This window comes from Lycium barbarum, chromosome 2 (genome assembly GCF_019175385.1).
Source record: "Lycium barbarum isolate Lr01 chromosome 2, ASM1917538v2, whole genome shotgun sequence".
Lineage (NCBI taxonomy): Eukaryota > Viridiplantae > Streptophyta > Magnoliopsida > Solanales > Solanaceae > Lycium > Lycium barbarum.
In genome coordinates, this window is record NC_083338.1 from 8,369,191 (window position 1) to 8,387,683 (window position 18,493).

At 33.5% G+C, this 18,493-nt stretch overlaps 2 protein-coding genes across 2 annotated transcripts; both read right to left on the reverse strand.

The window, feature by feature from the left end:
* Nucleotides 1-2,801: 2,801 nt before the first annotated feature.
* LOC132629292 (feruloyl CoA ortho-hydroxylase F6H1-3-like) lies at nt 2,802-5,619 on the reverse strand. The gene is made up of 2 exons (XM_060344991.1): nt 5,079-5,619; nt 2,802-3,692 (listed from the first exon to the last, which is right to left on the reverse strand). Exons 1-2 carry the CDS (start codon nt 5,582-5,584, stop codon nt 3,110-3,112), a joined length of 1,089 nt encoding a protein of 362 aa, XP_060200974.1. The 5' UTR covers nt 5,585-5,619; the 3' UTR covers nt 2,802-3,109.
* A 10,193-nt stretch (nt 5,620-15,812) lies between these two features.
* Nucleotides 15,813-17,096, reverse strand: LOC132628310 (uncharacterized). The gene is made up of 3 exons (XM_060344108.1): nt 16,995-17,096; nt 16,469-16,834; nt 15,813-16,379 (listed from the first exon to the last, which is right to left on the reverse strand). Exons 1-3 carry the CDS (start codon nt 17,094-17,096, stop codon nt 15,813-15,815), a joined length of 1,035 nt encoding a protein of 344 aa, XP_060200091.1.
* Between the last annotated feature and the right edge of the window lie 1,397 nt (nt 17,097-18,493).

An 18,493-nucleotide genomic window follows, 5' to 3' on the forward strand; every position in this document is an offset into this window, starting at 1 on the left:
CAAATATTTTGAGACGGAGGAAATACTTATTATGAAATGGAGACGGTACATAAAATGAAGAATTGAAAATAAATGTGTAAATGTGTTTCTACTTTCCTAAAATAAAACCTTTTGTCGTTACGCTTTTCAGTATTTTTGTTAACTTCTCATTAAGAAAATTGTAACTTCTAGACAAAAATAGGTAATTTGACTAAACTACCCCTAATTAAATAGGTATTGAGATTTGATCATATAACATTTAATAGGGATAAATTTGAAAAAATAAGATTAATTATTTCTTGATTTGATAAGTGAACACTTATTTTTACCCTTAAAAAAATAAAAAAACTAAGTGAACACTTATTAGGCACTGAATTTAAGAAGCCAGTCATTACTATTGTGAAAAATGAGCAACACGTGCAAAATAAATACTTCAAGAGTAGGTATACTATTACTGATGCAAAAGTTATTAAGAAGCCTTCAAGTTTTCAATGAAATAGTGAATTGGTCCCTGTTGTTTCCCCCATTTTTGGCAGCTATTGAGAAGTTATGAAGAATGATACATGTGCTTCACATGGTGTCTAGAAATCTAAGCAATTATTGGCAGAGGCGGACCTATGATTTAAAAGTAGTAGGGGCGCTATTGGTATGTGGCTCCAGCCTACAAAAGTGTCGGGAATTTTTTTTTTTGTGCAGATGCAGAGTGGGAACCGAACCGTAGTCTGTGCACTAAAAGATCATTGCACCCTATATCAACCAGTGTAGCTACCCGACCTTTGTAAATGAAGGTGTCAATCAAAATACTGAAAAGAAATGAATTATGGGTCTAACTCAATCCCAAAAGCTAGCTTATGAGGGGATGATTGTTCAAGTCCATATAAGAAAACCACTCATCTATTAACCACCGGTGAAGGACTTTTTTTCATTCTTCAACACCCACCTCACGCCCAAAGCTGGACATCTGGAGCGTGCAATTTAATTTGGGGGCCCAACCTTGAGTAAGATGGGTCCTGCTTTGATACCATGAAAAAAATAGATCATGGGCTTAACTCAACCAAAAGCTAGCTTATGAGGGAAGGATTGTCCAAGTCTATATAAGGAGACTACCGATCTCATTAACCACCGATGGGGGACTTTTTTTCATTCTTCAACAAATACAAACCTTATGTTTAAAATATATTACTATCTCCGTCCCAATTTATGTGATACACTTTCCTTTTTAATCTGTTCAAAAAAGAATAATACATTTCTATCTTTAGAAATAATTTAACTTGAAGCTTTCCCGTTTACCCTTAACGAAATAATTTAAAGCCACATAAATATCTATGACTTATTTGAGACCACAAGTTTCAAAAGTCTTTCTTTTCTTAAACTCCGTGCCTAGTCAAACAATATCACATAAATTGGACAGAGGGAGTATATCTTTTTCAAGGTTACCGGAGGCACGTAACCAGTGGCAGAACCAAGATTTTCACTAAGGGAGTTCAAGATTTGTCGAAGTGAACACACGAAGAAGTCAAAGGGGGTTCAACGTCTACTAAATATACATAAAAAAATAATTTTAACCATATATATACAGTGTAATTTTTCGTCGAAGGAGGTTCGGATGAACCCCTTGGCTATGCCTGGCTCCGCCCTTGCATGTGACACCCTACTCTAGGGGTAGATCCACCACTAATCACGGGTTAATCATAAATTTGGATGGTGATTTTAGGATTTAACTTATATGCACTAACGACCCATGTGAGGCCTCGAGAGTTATATTATAATAAATGTCGAAAAAAATTATGTGGCACGTGTTGAAGTGGATATGCATTAAAAAGTGGACACGTGTTAAATAACAATGTGTAAATATGATACAGTCAAACCTTTCTATAAACAACGTCGTTTGTCCTGATATTTTTTGGTTATTGGCGCGAAAGGCTATTTTAGAGAACATATAATATAACATAACATGAAAGATTAGTTCCATTGAAAATATGATTGTTGTAGTGAAATATTGTTATAGAGAATGACTGTTATAGAGAGATCTAGCTGGACCTCTGAAATTTTACACCTTAACGATAAAACATGTCTCTCCTTGTAACTATAAAGTTCATGGGCTCTACACAGTTTGGGCCAGCCATGGTATGTTGCTAAAGCCCAATCTACAACACAGCCCCAGACCTTTTTGCATGTTTATTCGAACTTAGTTTAATCAAGAAGATGTGTTATCTATCTTATAAATTCTACTCTCTTGCGCTGGGGAAAATGATATAATTACCACAAGAATATGATAATCTTATCTCGCATTACACAAAATCAGGTAAATATGAGGTGAATTAATAACAAAATTAAAGTCCATATCAGTAGCCTAAAGCAAATGATGGAAAACGTAATTGAAAAAAAATACACACCTAAAAAAGTATTAATTAGGTATCTCTCCAAAGCAAGTTGATTCCAATCAGTGACATCAGTTCAAGGGAATCCAATAGCTTTAGCATATATTTATATTGAAAAAATTGCTCCCTCTGTTCATTTTTTACTTGTTCATGTTTGACTTGGCACATCCCTTAAGAACAATAAATAAAATGACAATTTTACTCTATTACTCCTAATTATTATAAATCAACTAACTGAAAGCAATCAGAGATATCTTAAAAGGTGTGCAACCACTAACAATCCCTTGAAGTTTCTTACCCAATAACTAATAATAAGGGTAAAATAGTTATAAAAAGGTAAATTATCTCTTGGTTTTCAAACTGGACAAGTAAAAGTGAATTTTTTTTTAGTATATTGAACAAGTAAAAATAGACGGAGGGAGTACTAAGTATCTATAAATATTTAATTGTGAACCAATTATTATCGTATATTAGATTGAGGTTGTTTAGGAAACACATAAGCTCCAGATTCTGAATCCCCCTCTGATTCCAATTGTGGCATAGTTTTTTTTTTTTTCCCAACAAGAAGTTGATCCCCAAGGCATTTGAAATAGTAATAGATATCAAACTTTCATTACAAAATAAATAAAATTACATTACAACAAGAAGACAGAATGTATTAGGATCAGCATTAGCTTATAATATTATAGTAGTAAGAAAAAAAAAATTAGTTATTATTCCACCAAGGCCGTCTTTTTCTTTTTCTTGTTCTAATTGATCTTAGCAAAATCAATAGTTTCTTTTCCATCATGAGCTTTCCTGAAGAAATGCTTGACATAATCCGAATAAAGAACTTGCTTGTAAATTGGCTCTTCTCCATTTTTCTCAAGCACTTCTTTCAATGGACCAATCAAGTCATTAGGTTTAGGGTTTACAAATATTGGCACTGAGATCCTATTATTATTCCCATTTGCCATAACACGATGCTCAATACTCTTGTATTTTCCATTACTCATTATTTGAAGAGCATCACCTACATTGATCACAATAGCTCCATCAATTGGTGGGACATGAACCCAAGTGTCATCACTATCAAGTTTTTTCACGTACAATCCTCCAATATTATCCTGGAGGAGAATTGTTAATGTTGAGACATCAGAGTGACGACCTACTCCAACTGTTAACTCAGGATTAGGACATTTAGGGTAGTAGTTTAGGTTAATTCTTTTTGAACCCATTAGGAGTGATTCTTTAGTTTGGTCTATTTCATTTACATTTAGTCCTTTCATAAGTGCCTCCAAGAGCTTCTTGATGACAATTTGAGAGTTTCTCAAGAAGTCTAGTGCTTCATCCCTACAAAAAAGATTCACAATTAAAATCAACATTAAATGAAGTATGTTATATTTTTCACTATTAAAAAATACGAATTTGTAACGAAATTAAACGTTTTCGAAGGATTTTCCGATCGATGAGAACGTTTGCCGGAGACTCGTGTTTTTCTAATAGTGTTAAATCTTTGGCCCTTTTTTTTTCTCACATTTTCTCCTTAATCTCGAGAAATCTTTTTGTTTAAGAACCATATGGTATTCGAAACTTAGCTCAAAATCAAGCCGGGAGCCGAAAAATGCTCTCTACAAAAATTTCTTTATTCTCAAGATTCAAACTCGAAATCTCGAGTTAAGGTTGGAGGAATTTCATCCGTGATCCCTTTGTGGTAAATAATGATCGCATTTCGTCTTTGTATGGAAAGTGATTTTCATTTAAACATGAGTGATGGTATTGGTTGGTAAAGTTATTTTAAACATGAGTGATGGTTGGTAAAGTTATTTTATTGACAAGTGGGGTAGGCAGAATAGTATTTTCCCGAATGCTTAACACGACTTTTACAGTTAGGCTAGTCAACTTGTCCAAGTCAAACGACTGAGTGACTGTATGTAAATTGTAAAAATAAATAAACAGTCCTGAAAAAAGAGAAAACAAATTCGTATATATATATATATATATATATATATATATATATATATATATGAAGAATCGAATAAATGAATAAATCATCATAACGACAAGCATTGTCTTTGTTATATATCTATATCCAATATTTTTTAGAGAGTTGCTAAATTGTCACACCAATTTGACTCAAATTTAGCCATACTTATGTAAAAACCACCATAACTTCTATTGTACAATTTTAAATTAAGATAAACTTTGAGAAGAAAAGATAGAAATGACATTAAATAAACATAAATTATTAAATTTGACCTAAATAGTCATATGAATTTACCCCATTTGGGCCATTGTGACGAAAATAGTGTGGCAAAAAGACCTTATTGTATTTTTTATAATGTTGTCAACATATGAAGAATCGAATAAATGAATAAATCATTATAACGACAAGCATTGTCTTTGTTATATATCTATATCCAATATTTTTTATAACGTTGTCAACATATGAAGAATCGATTAAATGAATAAATCATTATAACGACAAGCATTGTCTTTGTTATATATCTATATACAATATTTTTATTTACTGATTAACTATATATACATATCTAATACTAATAAATTTCGATGAACCCTGTGACACTGCTTAGAAAAAGCTATATTTGCCCCTGTTAGTATTTTAACTATATACGTTGACCGTGTAAAAATTCTTTTGTTATCTATATAGTGTAACATGTGATAACATGTTACATATTGTTTTTATAAGTAATTTGATAGTGTAAATATATTATTTACCTGCAAGAAGAAGGCCAAAGAGCAGCAGCTTCTTCATCAGAAACATAGAAAAGACTCAAATAATCTTTCCACTCCAAAGCCTTTTCAGCTTGAGGAGTAAAACTTGTACCATATCTTACGTTATGCGTAGGTGAAAAATCCTTTGAATGCTTATTCTTCTCCTCCGCGGACTGTTTAAAAAACCTATAAGTCGCGGCCTTAACATTGTCAAGAACTTCAAGAGGAATTCCATGATTAATAATCTGGAAAAATCCCCATTTTTCAGCCGCGTTGCATATTTTTTCGCCAATTTTTGGGCCGTTATTGTCCCAATTGGACATATCGATGATTGGGATAGAGTCATCGACGATTATTGTGCTTGTAGTGATTCGTTCTGTAAGGGGTTGAACGTATTGTTTTGGTAGGGTTTTGAGTCCCATATCCGATAAACCCTTAACTCCGTGGCCTTCATTCACCACAAAGTCTGTAACGTCTGAAAAATTGATTGAGGACAATGTAGTAGGCATTTTTGAGGTCTATAGAAATTAAGCAGTATATGTTTTTTTAGCTAGTAGAATTTGATGATGAGTTCTTAAAAAATTTGCAATATTTATAGGCACATAAGGTAGGTGTCATCCTTAAAAGTCTTGTATTATTATATACCAAAATTAAACAAAAAGTGTGGTCAGCTTATGCGGCAAAGTGCTATGCATGTACAAAGTTTCCTTGTTTAGTAGTTGTGCATTTCTTTTCTCATGTTTGGAAGAAATTAGTTCTATGATCATCTCAGCAATGAGACAAAAAATAAGTTGTTAATTATTCCATTTGATTCATTTATAGGATGCTCATGGTGGGGGGGGGGGGGGGGGGTTGCAGACGAGGACGGGTTAAAAAAAAAAAAAAAGATGGTTAGGCTATTTGAGCTGACAAGCTTTCGAAGAAGGGGTGCATAAAATCATAAGCGATAACCACAAGTTCACATGATATGCACACTTTTGGACGCGATGGTAGCATAGCCCGAGGGATATATCCGTGAGGTATATTAGGCAAAAGCGGGAAATACGTGTCATGTGCTTGAGTCGTGACAATAACATTTCTTAAGATTGTTCAAACAAGAACGACACATTACTTTTCTATATTTGGAAGGGTCATTTTTGCATGTTGTAGCAGGTAATTAACCTAACTACCTTATTTCAAGATTACAAATCCAACTTTTTTATGGAGTATTACGTGCACATATCTTTTAGGTGACTTTATAGTGTCCCGTTTATATGTGCTAAACTGTATGTGAAAATCTTTTACTTTAAACTGCTCATTTTTCCTTAATAACATATAAATGTCATGCCATGTTATCGACTATATATTCTTTCTTCTTAAATTTCATGACTAGTCAAACACCGCCATATAAAATAATCCATAAAGGAGTATAAGTGAAATAATAACAAAGGCAAATGGTTAGTGTCTAACAATCGTTATCGGTTAACTGACCAAATTAAAGTTGTTAAAAAGTCATTAGTAATAAATTAGAGTTCTACTTCTAAGTAGTGCACCCCATTAATGTCCTTAACATTGCCATTTTAATCAGAACAAATTTACTATATATTAAGTTTATAACTTGTAACCATGTCTGCCAAAATACAAAAAAAGACTAATTCCTGAAGGTGCTAGCTGATTACAAATCACTTAATAGCTTATAAGTCAACCATATATCATTACCAAAAAAAAAATAAAAAAATTAGCGAAAGATGATTTCTATCGCTAAACAGCTAAACAACAAAAATCTGTGGATCATGATTTCATTTATGGACGGATTAGCGATGAACTAAATAAATAATCTAGTCAGCTATGGGCTATTCAGCAACATACCAGCGACGGATTTATATTTAATATATTTTCGTAGGGTATAGAAACACCTTTTGAGAATAAAAAGTAAAATTCAAAAAGAGATCATAATTTTGGGTTTAATTGTATGCACGTTCAAGCTCTAGTACTAATAATTCTGGTAATGTACTCTATTTATCCTGCTAATCAAATTAAGAATTAGCAACTTGCCTTTTAATTAGTTATTCATAAAATTCTGTTTGGACTTTGGAGTAGGCTCTTGTGAAATTGAGTTGGTCATTATATATCCTAACAGTTGCTAATAATTTTGGTAATCTATTTATCCTGCTAATTAATATAAGAATTAGCAATTTGCATTGTAATTAGTTATTCTTAAATTTATTTGGAGTAGGCTCTTATGAATTTGAGTTGGTCACTTCGAAAATAAAAGGGGCAATTAAAACCCGTAAACAATATTATATGATAAATAAAAATACAAGTGGAACTTAAAAATTAATATTGAATAATTCCATTATCTAGTGTTCAAATAATTTTGCAAATCGTATTAATTATAGCTTGGACGTCCATTCATTTAAACGACAGCGCCTCCTAATTAACTCTTCAATTGGTCTAAAAGGTATTTATACGGTCTCTTTTACTTGGTCTCTAATTGGTGAATTAACTTTGGGATTTTGTATCTGGATTAAATCTCTTCAAATTAATCAGAGGTCTTGGGTTTGAGGTTCTGAGAATGAATAAATCTCTATTAGAAATTGCTTTCCTCTTAAATGAGTCTTAAGCGGGGTGAATATGGATTAATAGTCAAATAGTGGGTTCGAAATACCAGATGTTAAAACATGCATGTTTGGGATAGGAGTATTACACAAGGCTCAAGTGCAACGAGTAATGTAGCCACTTTAAAATTAACTTCAAACTTACATGACTGAAATTAAAAAAAAATTGGGTCTAAACTTACAAACTTCAGACATACAGGTCCAAAGTTAGGCTTGCCAAAGCAAAACTTTATACAACTTGAAAATCAGGCAAACAGCTTCAGATATTTTCGTATGAAGTTTACCTGTTAGTCTATCCCAAACTTCATACATGTTTTGTCTTGCAATCCTAAACTTCAAACCCTTAAATTTGAAGTTTCAAATTCCAATATACCATAGTCCCAAAGAGAGCATGGAGAGGAACTCCTTTTTTTTTTTTTTCTTAAACAAACATATATCTTGTTACATAAAAATAACAATAAAAATATGCGTAGACAAGAAAAATAATTAACAATCATCTAACAATAAAAATATGCGTAGAAGACCTTTTTTTTGTGGTAACACAGATAAGTAATTATATAATTATAATTTTAACTTTGATCTCATTAGCATATAATTTTGAAAAAATAAAATAAATATAACTTAAATAATGTATCAAAACTGGTTACCAAATGCATTTCCAACATATTACTAGTGTCAATTGACATTTGTAAATTATATGTACATTGTACCTATCATACAATCATGTAGCTAGGGAAAAAATTCAATGTATGCTTCAATGTGGAAAATCTGTCTGATTATTTTGTCTCCACTTTCACTAGTGTAAATTTGTTTGATTATTGTGTCTTTTTCTCTCTTTTTACCACTCAAATCCAAGGTCTACGTTGACGTGGAAAAGCCAAGTCAGAACACAAATTAAATGTGTGAACTTTTTTGTTTTACATTTACTAATAATTACTTGTTTATAGAAGTTAAAAAAAAGGTTTATATTGGATAAAAAACTAACTAAATGTTGTCAAAATTTATATTGGAAAAACATGAAAGAAGTATTCTATATTTAAGGAAGCAAACAGCCTTAGATTTTAATGACACGTTTTACAACTTCGAGGGTTGATTAGGCCTAAAATGGACAATATATACTTTCTCCGTCTCAAATTATTTGTCGTGTTTACTAAAAATAGTTGTCTCAAATTATTTGTCGTTTTAAGAGTTCAACCCACAATTTTTTTCCCATTTTACCCTTAGTAGAATTTTGTCGTTAATGAAGATGACACATAAATAGAGTAAACATTTAATTGAGAGAATTATTAACTTAGACATAAATAGGTAAAGTTAGTCAAATACATCTCCTAATTAATATTTCTTAAGGAGCGTGTAAAATAAAAAAACGACAAATAATTTGAGACGGAGGGAGTTTTATCCATAATGGAGTTTATTGTTATATATATACCAGTAAACCTTAATTAATAATGATAATTAATGGTAAGACAAACCTCAATGAGAATGTTGAGTCTCGAAGAAGGATATGTATATAACAATGTAATGAACAAGTTTAACGTTGAAGAACACGAGAGAAATATTGGATATTTAAGAAATCTAAGACTTAAATCCTATCGAAGCATTTTAAACTATGAACGAATAGATTCAAAGCTGACAATATTGCAAATAAATTGACGTGTTACATACACTAGTTTAGTTTATAGTAAGTTTTTTAATAATGATGTCAGTATCAGTTTGCACGCATCTCAACTAATTTCACGGAGTACTTGCTACCTCCACCTAAGCTTGAATATATGAGACGAAATCACCTAACATTTTTAATTACCTCTGCTGAAATTTGAATATCACGAGACCTTATATTCTCAATCTACTTCATTGATCACTAGATGAACCACATGACTCTTGAGTGCGTGATTTTATTTTAATATTCATTGCCTTTTTTTGTGTGGGTAAATTCAATGCTTTTGTTAGGTGGCAATAGAATGTTTGATCTTGAACAGAATTTTACTTCTCCCTCAGGTTCAATCAATTTTCAACCGTTCAATGTACCAGGCGTGAAAATTTACTACTTTCTTCTTCTACCCCCCCCCCCCAAACCCCACCCCACCCACACACCATAAACTACGGCATAAAAAGAAAAAGAAGGTAAAAAAAAAAAAAAAAATGATAGAGATTTGTAAACAAGTGATTTTGTTTTTTGTTTTCTATTCGATTTGGAGTCCCAATTAATCCGATTCGCGCCGCGTGAGGCCTATTGAAGGAGGAAGAGCTTATTATCCGGATATTCATTCCCAAAAATTCAAATTCTCGAAACCTCGGGTTAAGAATGAAGACACCCTATCCATCCTACTACAATTTTTAATGGTAATTAAAAAGTGATTAAAGAACTCTAGAAGGTCTCATTTTTTTCACCTGATAAAATATTCAGTAATAAGAAATACATTAATTGGAGAAATATTAATATATATTTTAATTCTTGTGATCATGACCAAGACTATTAGTGTTTCGTTCCCCAATTAAGACGCAATCAAAGAATGTAGGTACCACTGTATTAGAGGGAGGGGCATTAGTATAACAACTACTATATATATTATTACATGTCAACTTAGATTGATAGACTAAAAAAATTATATATTATCAGTTCACAGAACTTTAAACTCTTTTTTTGTTAAAATTAAATATATGACGGGCCCCTGTGATGGAGAAGATTCTTTGATAGATGTACAAAGAACAAAAACATACTCCCTCCGTTTCAATTTATATGAAACTTTTCAGAGTATGAGGGTCAAATTTTATAACTTTGACCTTAAATTTTAAAATAGATTTTTCAAGTTTATAAAAATAAAATTTATATATTTAGAAACTACATAAAAAGTACTATAAGTCGTGATAATTTATAATTCAAATAATTTAAAAAAAATGTAAGGAAAATATGGTCAAAGATCTACCTCGAAGACTCCCCAAATAGTACGTAATAGGTTCACGTAAATTGAAACAGAGGGAGTAGTAGTTGTTAGTGACGACCAGGGGCGGATCTAGGGCCCGCCGAGGGTGTTCACGGGGCAAAAAATGATACCGTATATATATATATGATATTTTTTCATTTTGTATGTACATATATAGCTTTTAAACACCATAAAAACAAGAGAAGAGATTGGTTTAGCGGTCCAGGGTGTTTAGAATTTTCATTGAGGTTCCAAATTCAAATTCCAATCACTATTTTTTGAATCCACTCAGTGAAAATCCTACATAAGCCACTGGTGACGACTACCCAATTTTTTGATAAGATTTTTATGTGTCAATGTCAAAGTCAAGTTTTACTGACATGCATAATATTGGAATATTATCCCACCAACTAATGAATGATATAACAGCAAGGGAGAAACAAAGAGAAGTTTTATTTTTCGAATCCCTCGTGAAAATCCAACATACGTCACTGGTGAAAGACTACCCAATTTTTTGACAAGATTTTTATGTTTCAACGTCAAAGTCAAGTTTTACTGGATGCATGATATTGGAATATTATTCCACCAACTAATGGATAATATAACAGCAAGGAAGAAACAAAGAGAAGTTGCATGATTAAGGGTGACTTAAGGAAAAACCAATTAAATGTGATAATATACTTTTCTCTCCAATTTGCACAAAAAATCCTTTTATACATTTTTTTTTGTGAGGCCCAGTGGCGGATCTAGAATATTCTCTGAGAGGATTCGAAAAATAAAAATGTAGTGCCCAAGGCTTTGAACTTGGAACCTTAAGGTGAATTTTGAATCCCCTAAACCACTAAACCAACCCTTACTCTTGTGTTCAGAGTGTTCAAAATTTATATATTTACATAAAACATATAAAAATACCTTATATATACCGTGCAACTTTTTGTCAAAGGTGAAAATTCGGTAACGGCAAACTCTTTGAGCGGTCCACGGCAAATAGTGCTACACATCTCGTGTCAATTACATTTTAGAAAACAACAGAAGAAACGCTTGCTCACTTCTCCTAAGTTTTATTAATTATAATTTTACTCCAAAGTATTTTATCTTGCCCTGTTCGCCTCTTCTGTCGCTCTCCATAGCAACACCTTTTTTTAGAGTTTATGTTATATATACGACTGTCAGTGAATTTTCTTTTTACCCTAATGATATACTGTTATCTAAGTTAAAACCCATTTTCACCCAAAATCAAAGAAACGCAATCTTTCACAACCCTTTAATGAATTCACCTCATTACTTGCAAACAAAAAAATTAGTAGTTAGAGAGGACTACACAATGTGTCAAAGTCAAATATTTTTTTGGTAAATAAGATTTTTATTGACCAAAAGCAAGTATGTACAGAGCTCAAAATGTTTTAATCCAGGCACATGGACAAAGTCCCAAGGTCCTGGTCCAATATTAGCTCAGCAGCCTATTACAGCCACAAATCTCTATATGGGATAGTAGTCCAGTTGGGCCATGCTGTGTGCTAACCGTGGTTGCAAGCTTCCTCGAACCATCACCTCTTGCACTATCATCCTAATTAATATCTCTGGTGTCCTCTCCTTTTGCTGAAAAACTCTGTTGTTTCTTTCTTGCCATAGGATGTAGACACTACCCGCAGCCACCATTCTACATACTTGGGATTGAGCAGCTTTACCATTTACCTGTGCGCACATCCATAGCACCTCATTTGTCCAGTCCATTGCCTTTCGTTGGTACCCTTGCCACATCAGTAGCTTCTCCCAGACTGCTGCAGAGAAGGAACATTGAAAGAACAAGTGGTCTATCGTCTCCGATTCAGTTCCACATAGAGGGCGAGCAACCTGATTTGTTATGCCCCATTTTTTTTAGTCTATCTCGGGTGTAAAGCCTTCTATTGAGTGCTAGGTAGAGTATGAATACCCACTTTGGGGAGCCGTGATTGTTGCAAATAAGCATTCTCCAACGTACCTTCTGGTGGCATCCTCTAAGCTTGAGGTATACTTGCTTAATGGAGAAGGTGGGAGCAGTCGTAAATTCTTCATTGTCAATTCCTGCTAACTCCAAAGTCAAAGTCAAATATTACTAGCATGTATAATGGATTATTGTCCCACCAAATAATGAATGATATAGCAGCAAGAAGGAAACAAGAAAAGTTGCATGATTGTAGAAACTATACAATCTTGACTTCTTCCATTCATTCACCAAGAGAGAATATATATATGATACAATCTTGAACCCTAGTGAAACAAGGAAACTAAGATCCTAGTGAAACAAGGAAACTAACCAATATATGGTAATTAGTGAAACAAGGAAACTAACTAATATATGGTAATTATCTCCCTACAAATATGCTACCAAATAATATCAAATAATATCAAGATATTATACCGCAATACCCCCCCTCAAGTTGGAGCATGGGAATAAAAAATGCCCAACTTGGAAAGCAAGAAGTCAAACTGAGTTTTGCCGAGAGCTTTGGTAAAAATGTCTGCCAATTGTGAAGATGTTGAAACGTGTGACGGAGCAACAAGTACAAGAAATCAGGGGCTCATAATGATCCAATTCTTGCCATAGAGCATGTAATTTTCTGTAATATACGGACACTGACATGGTTTTGGTCTGTTCACATTTAGCCAGGGAAGACCGAAGCTGTTGAACTCGTGGTCCATTAGTCTGCGCGAACCTCCTTTTAAGGTGATCCCAAAAGGGTTTTACCTCCCTAAATTTTGACAAGGAAGATTTGACATCAGCATCAATGGTATTTGTGATCCAAGAGATTAACATTGCGTTAATTGCAGTCCAATCGGACTTTGTACAAGGAGGTTGCGGTTCAGTGATAGTGCCGTCCAAGAACTCAAATTTACGTCGTGCCTCCAACGCCATTTGTATGTCGGCTGCCCATTCATCAAAATTGTCGCCCTTGAAACGAGTAGGCGTGATATAGTCCCGGGTCGGTCTTGAGGACCGAGAAAATAGGGAGAATTAGACTCAATTTTGGGTGGTGGTGGAGGAGGTACGGCGTCACCGGCCATGAAAATTTACGATGAAGAGAAGAAAAAACCGTGAGGCTCTGATACCATGTAGAAACTATACAATCTTGACTTCTTCCATTCATTCACCAAGAGAGAATATATATAGGATACAATCTTGAACCCTAGTGAAACAAGGAAACTAACCAATATATGGTAATTAGTGAAACAAGGAAACTAACTAATATATGATAATTAGTGAAACAAGGAAACTAACTAATATATGGTAATTATCTCCCTACAAATATGCTACCAAATAATTTCAAGCTATTATACCGCAATAATGATTAATGATGACATAAGGGAAAAAATTGTACTCATATAATAGATACTAGTGAGATTGGCCGCGCTTTGGGCGGTCGTTTAAAAAATTAAATTATGATTAAGGAATTTTTGTTATAATTTTAATAGTAAAAACATTCATCTTTACTTTTTATCAATTTTGTCTTATTTACATTCCCCAACCGTAATATTATTCAGGGTTCCTTGATATAGTAGTATTCTCGATGTTGAATGTTTCTTTCTTGTATCCTTCAACCTCGTTTAACTCTTACTGTCGATCCCTTGTTTTACTATTTGTCAGAATTGGATGATATCATATATTTTACTGACGAAATGATATTATCACGATTAGACATTCGATTCTTTAGAAATGAACTATAAATTAAACATTATATTTCATGTAGGACACTCAATTAGAAATTGAAAAAACATATAATTTCTTTTGCGTATTATTGTTATATCTTATGATATAATATTAGTTTCATGAATAACAAAATATTTAAAAAAAAAATCAACACAAGGTTAAGATTTAATTTTTATAGTCTTTGTATCATCCTTCCTTTTTTAAAAAAAAATAAATTATTTTTCTATTTATAAGATTGAATTTCCAAAATAAGGTATAACATAAAAGGGAAAATAAGATAAATATAACTTCTAAAATACTAAATAAAATCTGAGAAAATATCAATTTTGAAACTATAAGAACAAAAGTTCAACACAAAATTTAGTTTAGTATGTACGTAATTAATATTTTATAGTTAAATCTTAATTTCTAGAATATAAAATATAACCAACAACAATAATAACATACCCTGTGAAATCCCATAAAGTGGGGTCTGAAATATAAAATATAACCAATAACAAATAATCATGAAAAAAAATCAGAGAATAATAAAATACACAATGGGTATACCTATAAATTTTCGATCTTCGTGAATGGCTCACTCTCTCTGAAACAATTCCTGTAATAACATCCTAAAATTAGACATAGAAATAAGCTTTTATATCCAGTTATTGCTTTTCTAAAGAAACATAACAACAACAACAACAACCCAGTGAAATCTCACATCGTGGGGTCTGGAGAGGCCAAAATATACCTAATTAATGTTTTCAAGTAAACACAGTGTCATATCAAACATATTTATGTGACGAACAAAATCTACATTACATATTGCAACTTCAAAATACAAAAGAAAAAAAAATTGAAAAAGAAAAATTTACAGCAGTACCTACCCTATGTTTAGGATTAAGAGGAGGATTAAATTTGTAAAAAGGAGCCTTTATATTTTAACCTTACGAAAGCATAATGCAATTTCAGAATCTCCTTATATTTCCTCATTTAAGACTCATAAGTCATAATCATAATTATGTATAGCGAAAGTATTTTAATAATTGAATAATTGTATTGAAATAAGGAGTAAAATTTTAAAAAGTCATGAAAAAAGATAAATATAGATCTGCTTGAGATGTCACATCAGTGTTCTCATTTCAGAAATTATTTTCATTGATCATTTGTTTTTGTTTTTTGGCAATTAAAGAGAATTTTATTAATCACCAAGTGCAAATTACAGAACCAAGAGGGATCTTCCTAACCCACTCTTCTTAGAAGTAATAAATCTACCACTACATCAAAATTTGCAACCCAAATTCCTATCTACACACTAGTATGTTTCAATGCAGTTCACTAGTCTCCTATTATCCCTAACTTGAGTGCACAATCCCAGTTGCAAATGATGGAGGACAACTTCAACTGGCCTGGATTTGTTCTAAAACACCATTGTGTTTCTCTCAATCCAAATGGAGTACACCACAACTGCAAAACTGGCCTTCAGGATAATACCTCTAGCCCCGCTGCCCTTAGAATGTTTTACGATCCATTTCCATTCATTTTCCTAGCTGCTAATCCTTCTACACCATGTCTGCCACTTCAAGACTTCCCTCCACAGTGTCTGAGAGTATGGACATTCAAAGAATAGATGATTTGCATTTTCAGGAGCTTGATCACATAGTACACAAGTAGGAGAAACAGTCAGCCCCCATTTCAATAGCACTTCTTTTGTCCTTAGCCTTCCCCACAGTTGTAGCCACAAAATAAATACTTGTCTTGGTTCTGCGCTGTTATGGCAAACTAAATGTTTCCATTCCACGTTTTGAACATCACCTCTAATAGCAGTATACACCTTTGAAATGAGGAATTTACTATCTTGAACCATTTTCGTTGCAACCATTGTATGCCAGACTTTCCTCATGTTGAAGATTTTCCTTACCATCCAGGAAGCTTGGCTAGGAGTGTTCATGCTGTTGATAACATGCCTTTTAATGTAATATGTATGGATCCATGTTATCCATAATTTCTCCTTCCTTAGTCTCAATGCCCATAATAGCTTACAAATTGCAGCTTGATTCCAAATTTTCAGGTCCAGGAGATTCAATCCACCTGCTCCTCTAGGTAAGCACACCTTATCCCATGCAACCAATGCTTTCTTAGAGATTGTAGCTTCTCCAGTCCAAAGATAACTTCTACACACAGCTTCTATCAACTTATCACCTTCTTAGGTAGTAGGAACAATTGGGCCCAATAGGCTTGAACCCCAAACAACACTGCTTTAATAAGCTGAATTCTCCTTGCATAAGATAGTGTTTTAGCCATCCAATTATTAATATTAGCAGTGATCTTATTTGCCAGTGGTTTACATTGTAAAACAGTCAATCTCTTGGTTGATTGCGGGATACCTAAGTACTTAAAAGGGAGTTCACGCAACTTATATCCCAGAATACCTAATATACCCTGTTGTTTTTGCGTAGTAACTCCTCCAAAATAGAACTGGCTTTTGGACATATTAGCCTTCAGGCCAGAAGCAGTTGAGAACTGGAGGAACTTTTCCTTGATTAAACTCACTGGTGGCTCATCCCCCTGGCAAACATTAGCAAATCATCAGCAAAATCCAAGTGAGTAATTCCCATTTTCTTGCACCTAGGATGATAATTAAAATCAAGTTCTGTTTGTAAAGTCCCAATACATCTTGCTAGATATTCCATAACTATAACAAAGATATAAGGGGACATTGGATCACCCTGTCTAAGTTCCTTTTGGCTGGGAAAGTTTCTGATAGATTACCATTAAGCATGAGAGTGTAACTGACTGTTCTAATACACACCATAATCCATGTTACCATCATACTGGGGAAACCAATCTCCTTTAGCATCTACTCAATAAACATCCACTCAATGGAGTCATATGCCTTCTGCAGGTCCACTTTGATCAAACATTTGGGTGATACATGTTTCCTAGTGTATCCCTTAATCAATTCATGGCTCAAGATTATATTATCCGTGATAAGTCTTCCTGGTATGAATGCTGATTGGCCTTGTCCAATTATCCCATCTAAAACACCTTTAATCCTGTTGGAAATGATCTTAGCAATCACTTTGTATATGGTAGAACAACATGCAACGAGTCTGAAATCCCTTACAGTCTCAGAATGGGAAGTTTTTGGAACCAATGTAACCACAATATTGTTTACTGCCTTTAGTAATTTGTTGCACTGAAAGAATTCCTGAACAACTTCAAATAGATCTTCCTTAATGATGTTCCATAACTTCTTGAAGAAATAGGCATTAAACCCATCAATTCCAGGGGCCTTGTTGTCATCAATGGCAAATAGAGCATTTTTTACTTCCTCTTTTGTAACTGGCCCACACATGTCCCTTTGTTGCTGCATAGTCGCCCTGGGTCCTTTCCTCATAATGCTGATATCAATACTAGGTAGATTTACAGCAGCTGCACCCATCAAACCCTTGTAGAACATAAGGAATTGCTTTTCTATATCAGTCTGCTTTGTTATCAAGTTTCCATTTTCACCCTTAAGTACTGAAATACTATTTGAACTAGCTCTGGCCTTCATACAATTGAAGAAATATCTATTATTCCCATCACCATCTAATATCCAATGTGTTTTTGACTTTTTCCTTAGGATCCTCTCTTGTATAGTCAACCATTTATTCAAACCCTGCTGAGCTTCCTTCTCCTTCACCATCAACTCCTGATTGTGATGGAAGTTTATTTGTACTTGTATGTCCTCTAGTTCAACTCTAGCTTCCTCTACCCTCGTGTCAACGCTACCAATCCCCTCTTGCTTTAAAGGCTCTTTGCATATCTTTAGCTTGTTCCATAGCTGATACATGTGACTTCCTTGAATATATTCACCCCAACACTGTGTCACAATGTGGAGGAACTGGGCATCATCAGCCAAAATATTTAGGAACCGAAAAGGCTTTATGTGCTGTCCTATTGGTAATGTAATTTCCATGTGTATAGGGGAATGATCAGAGAAGAAATTTTCTTTAAATTGTGCAGTCACATTCCCATAATCCATTATCCATTTCCCATTACAAATGGCTCTATCAATCCTGCTCCAGACATGTCTATTTGACCAAGTAAAATACCTTCATGTTGCTTTCATATCAGCTAGAGTAAGGCTATCTATAAGATGTTGAAACTCTCTTGTCTCACTTTCTGCAACATGTTTGACCCCCGATTCTATCTTCAGGCAAAAATGGTGTATTAAAGTCC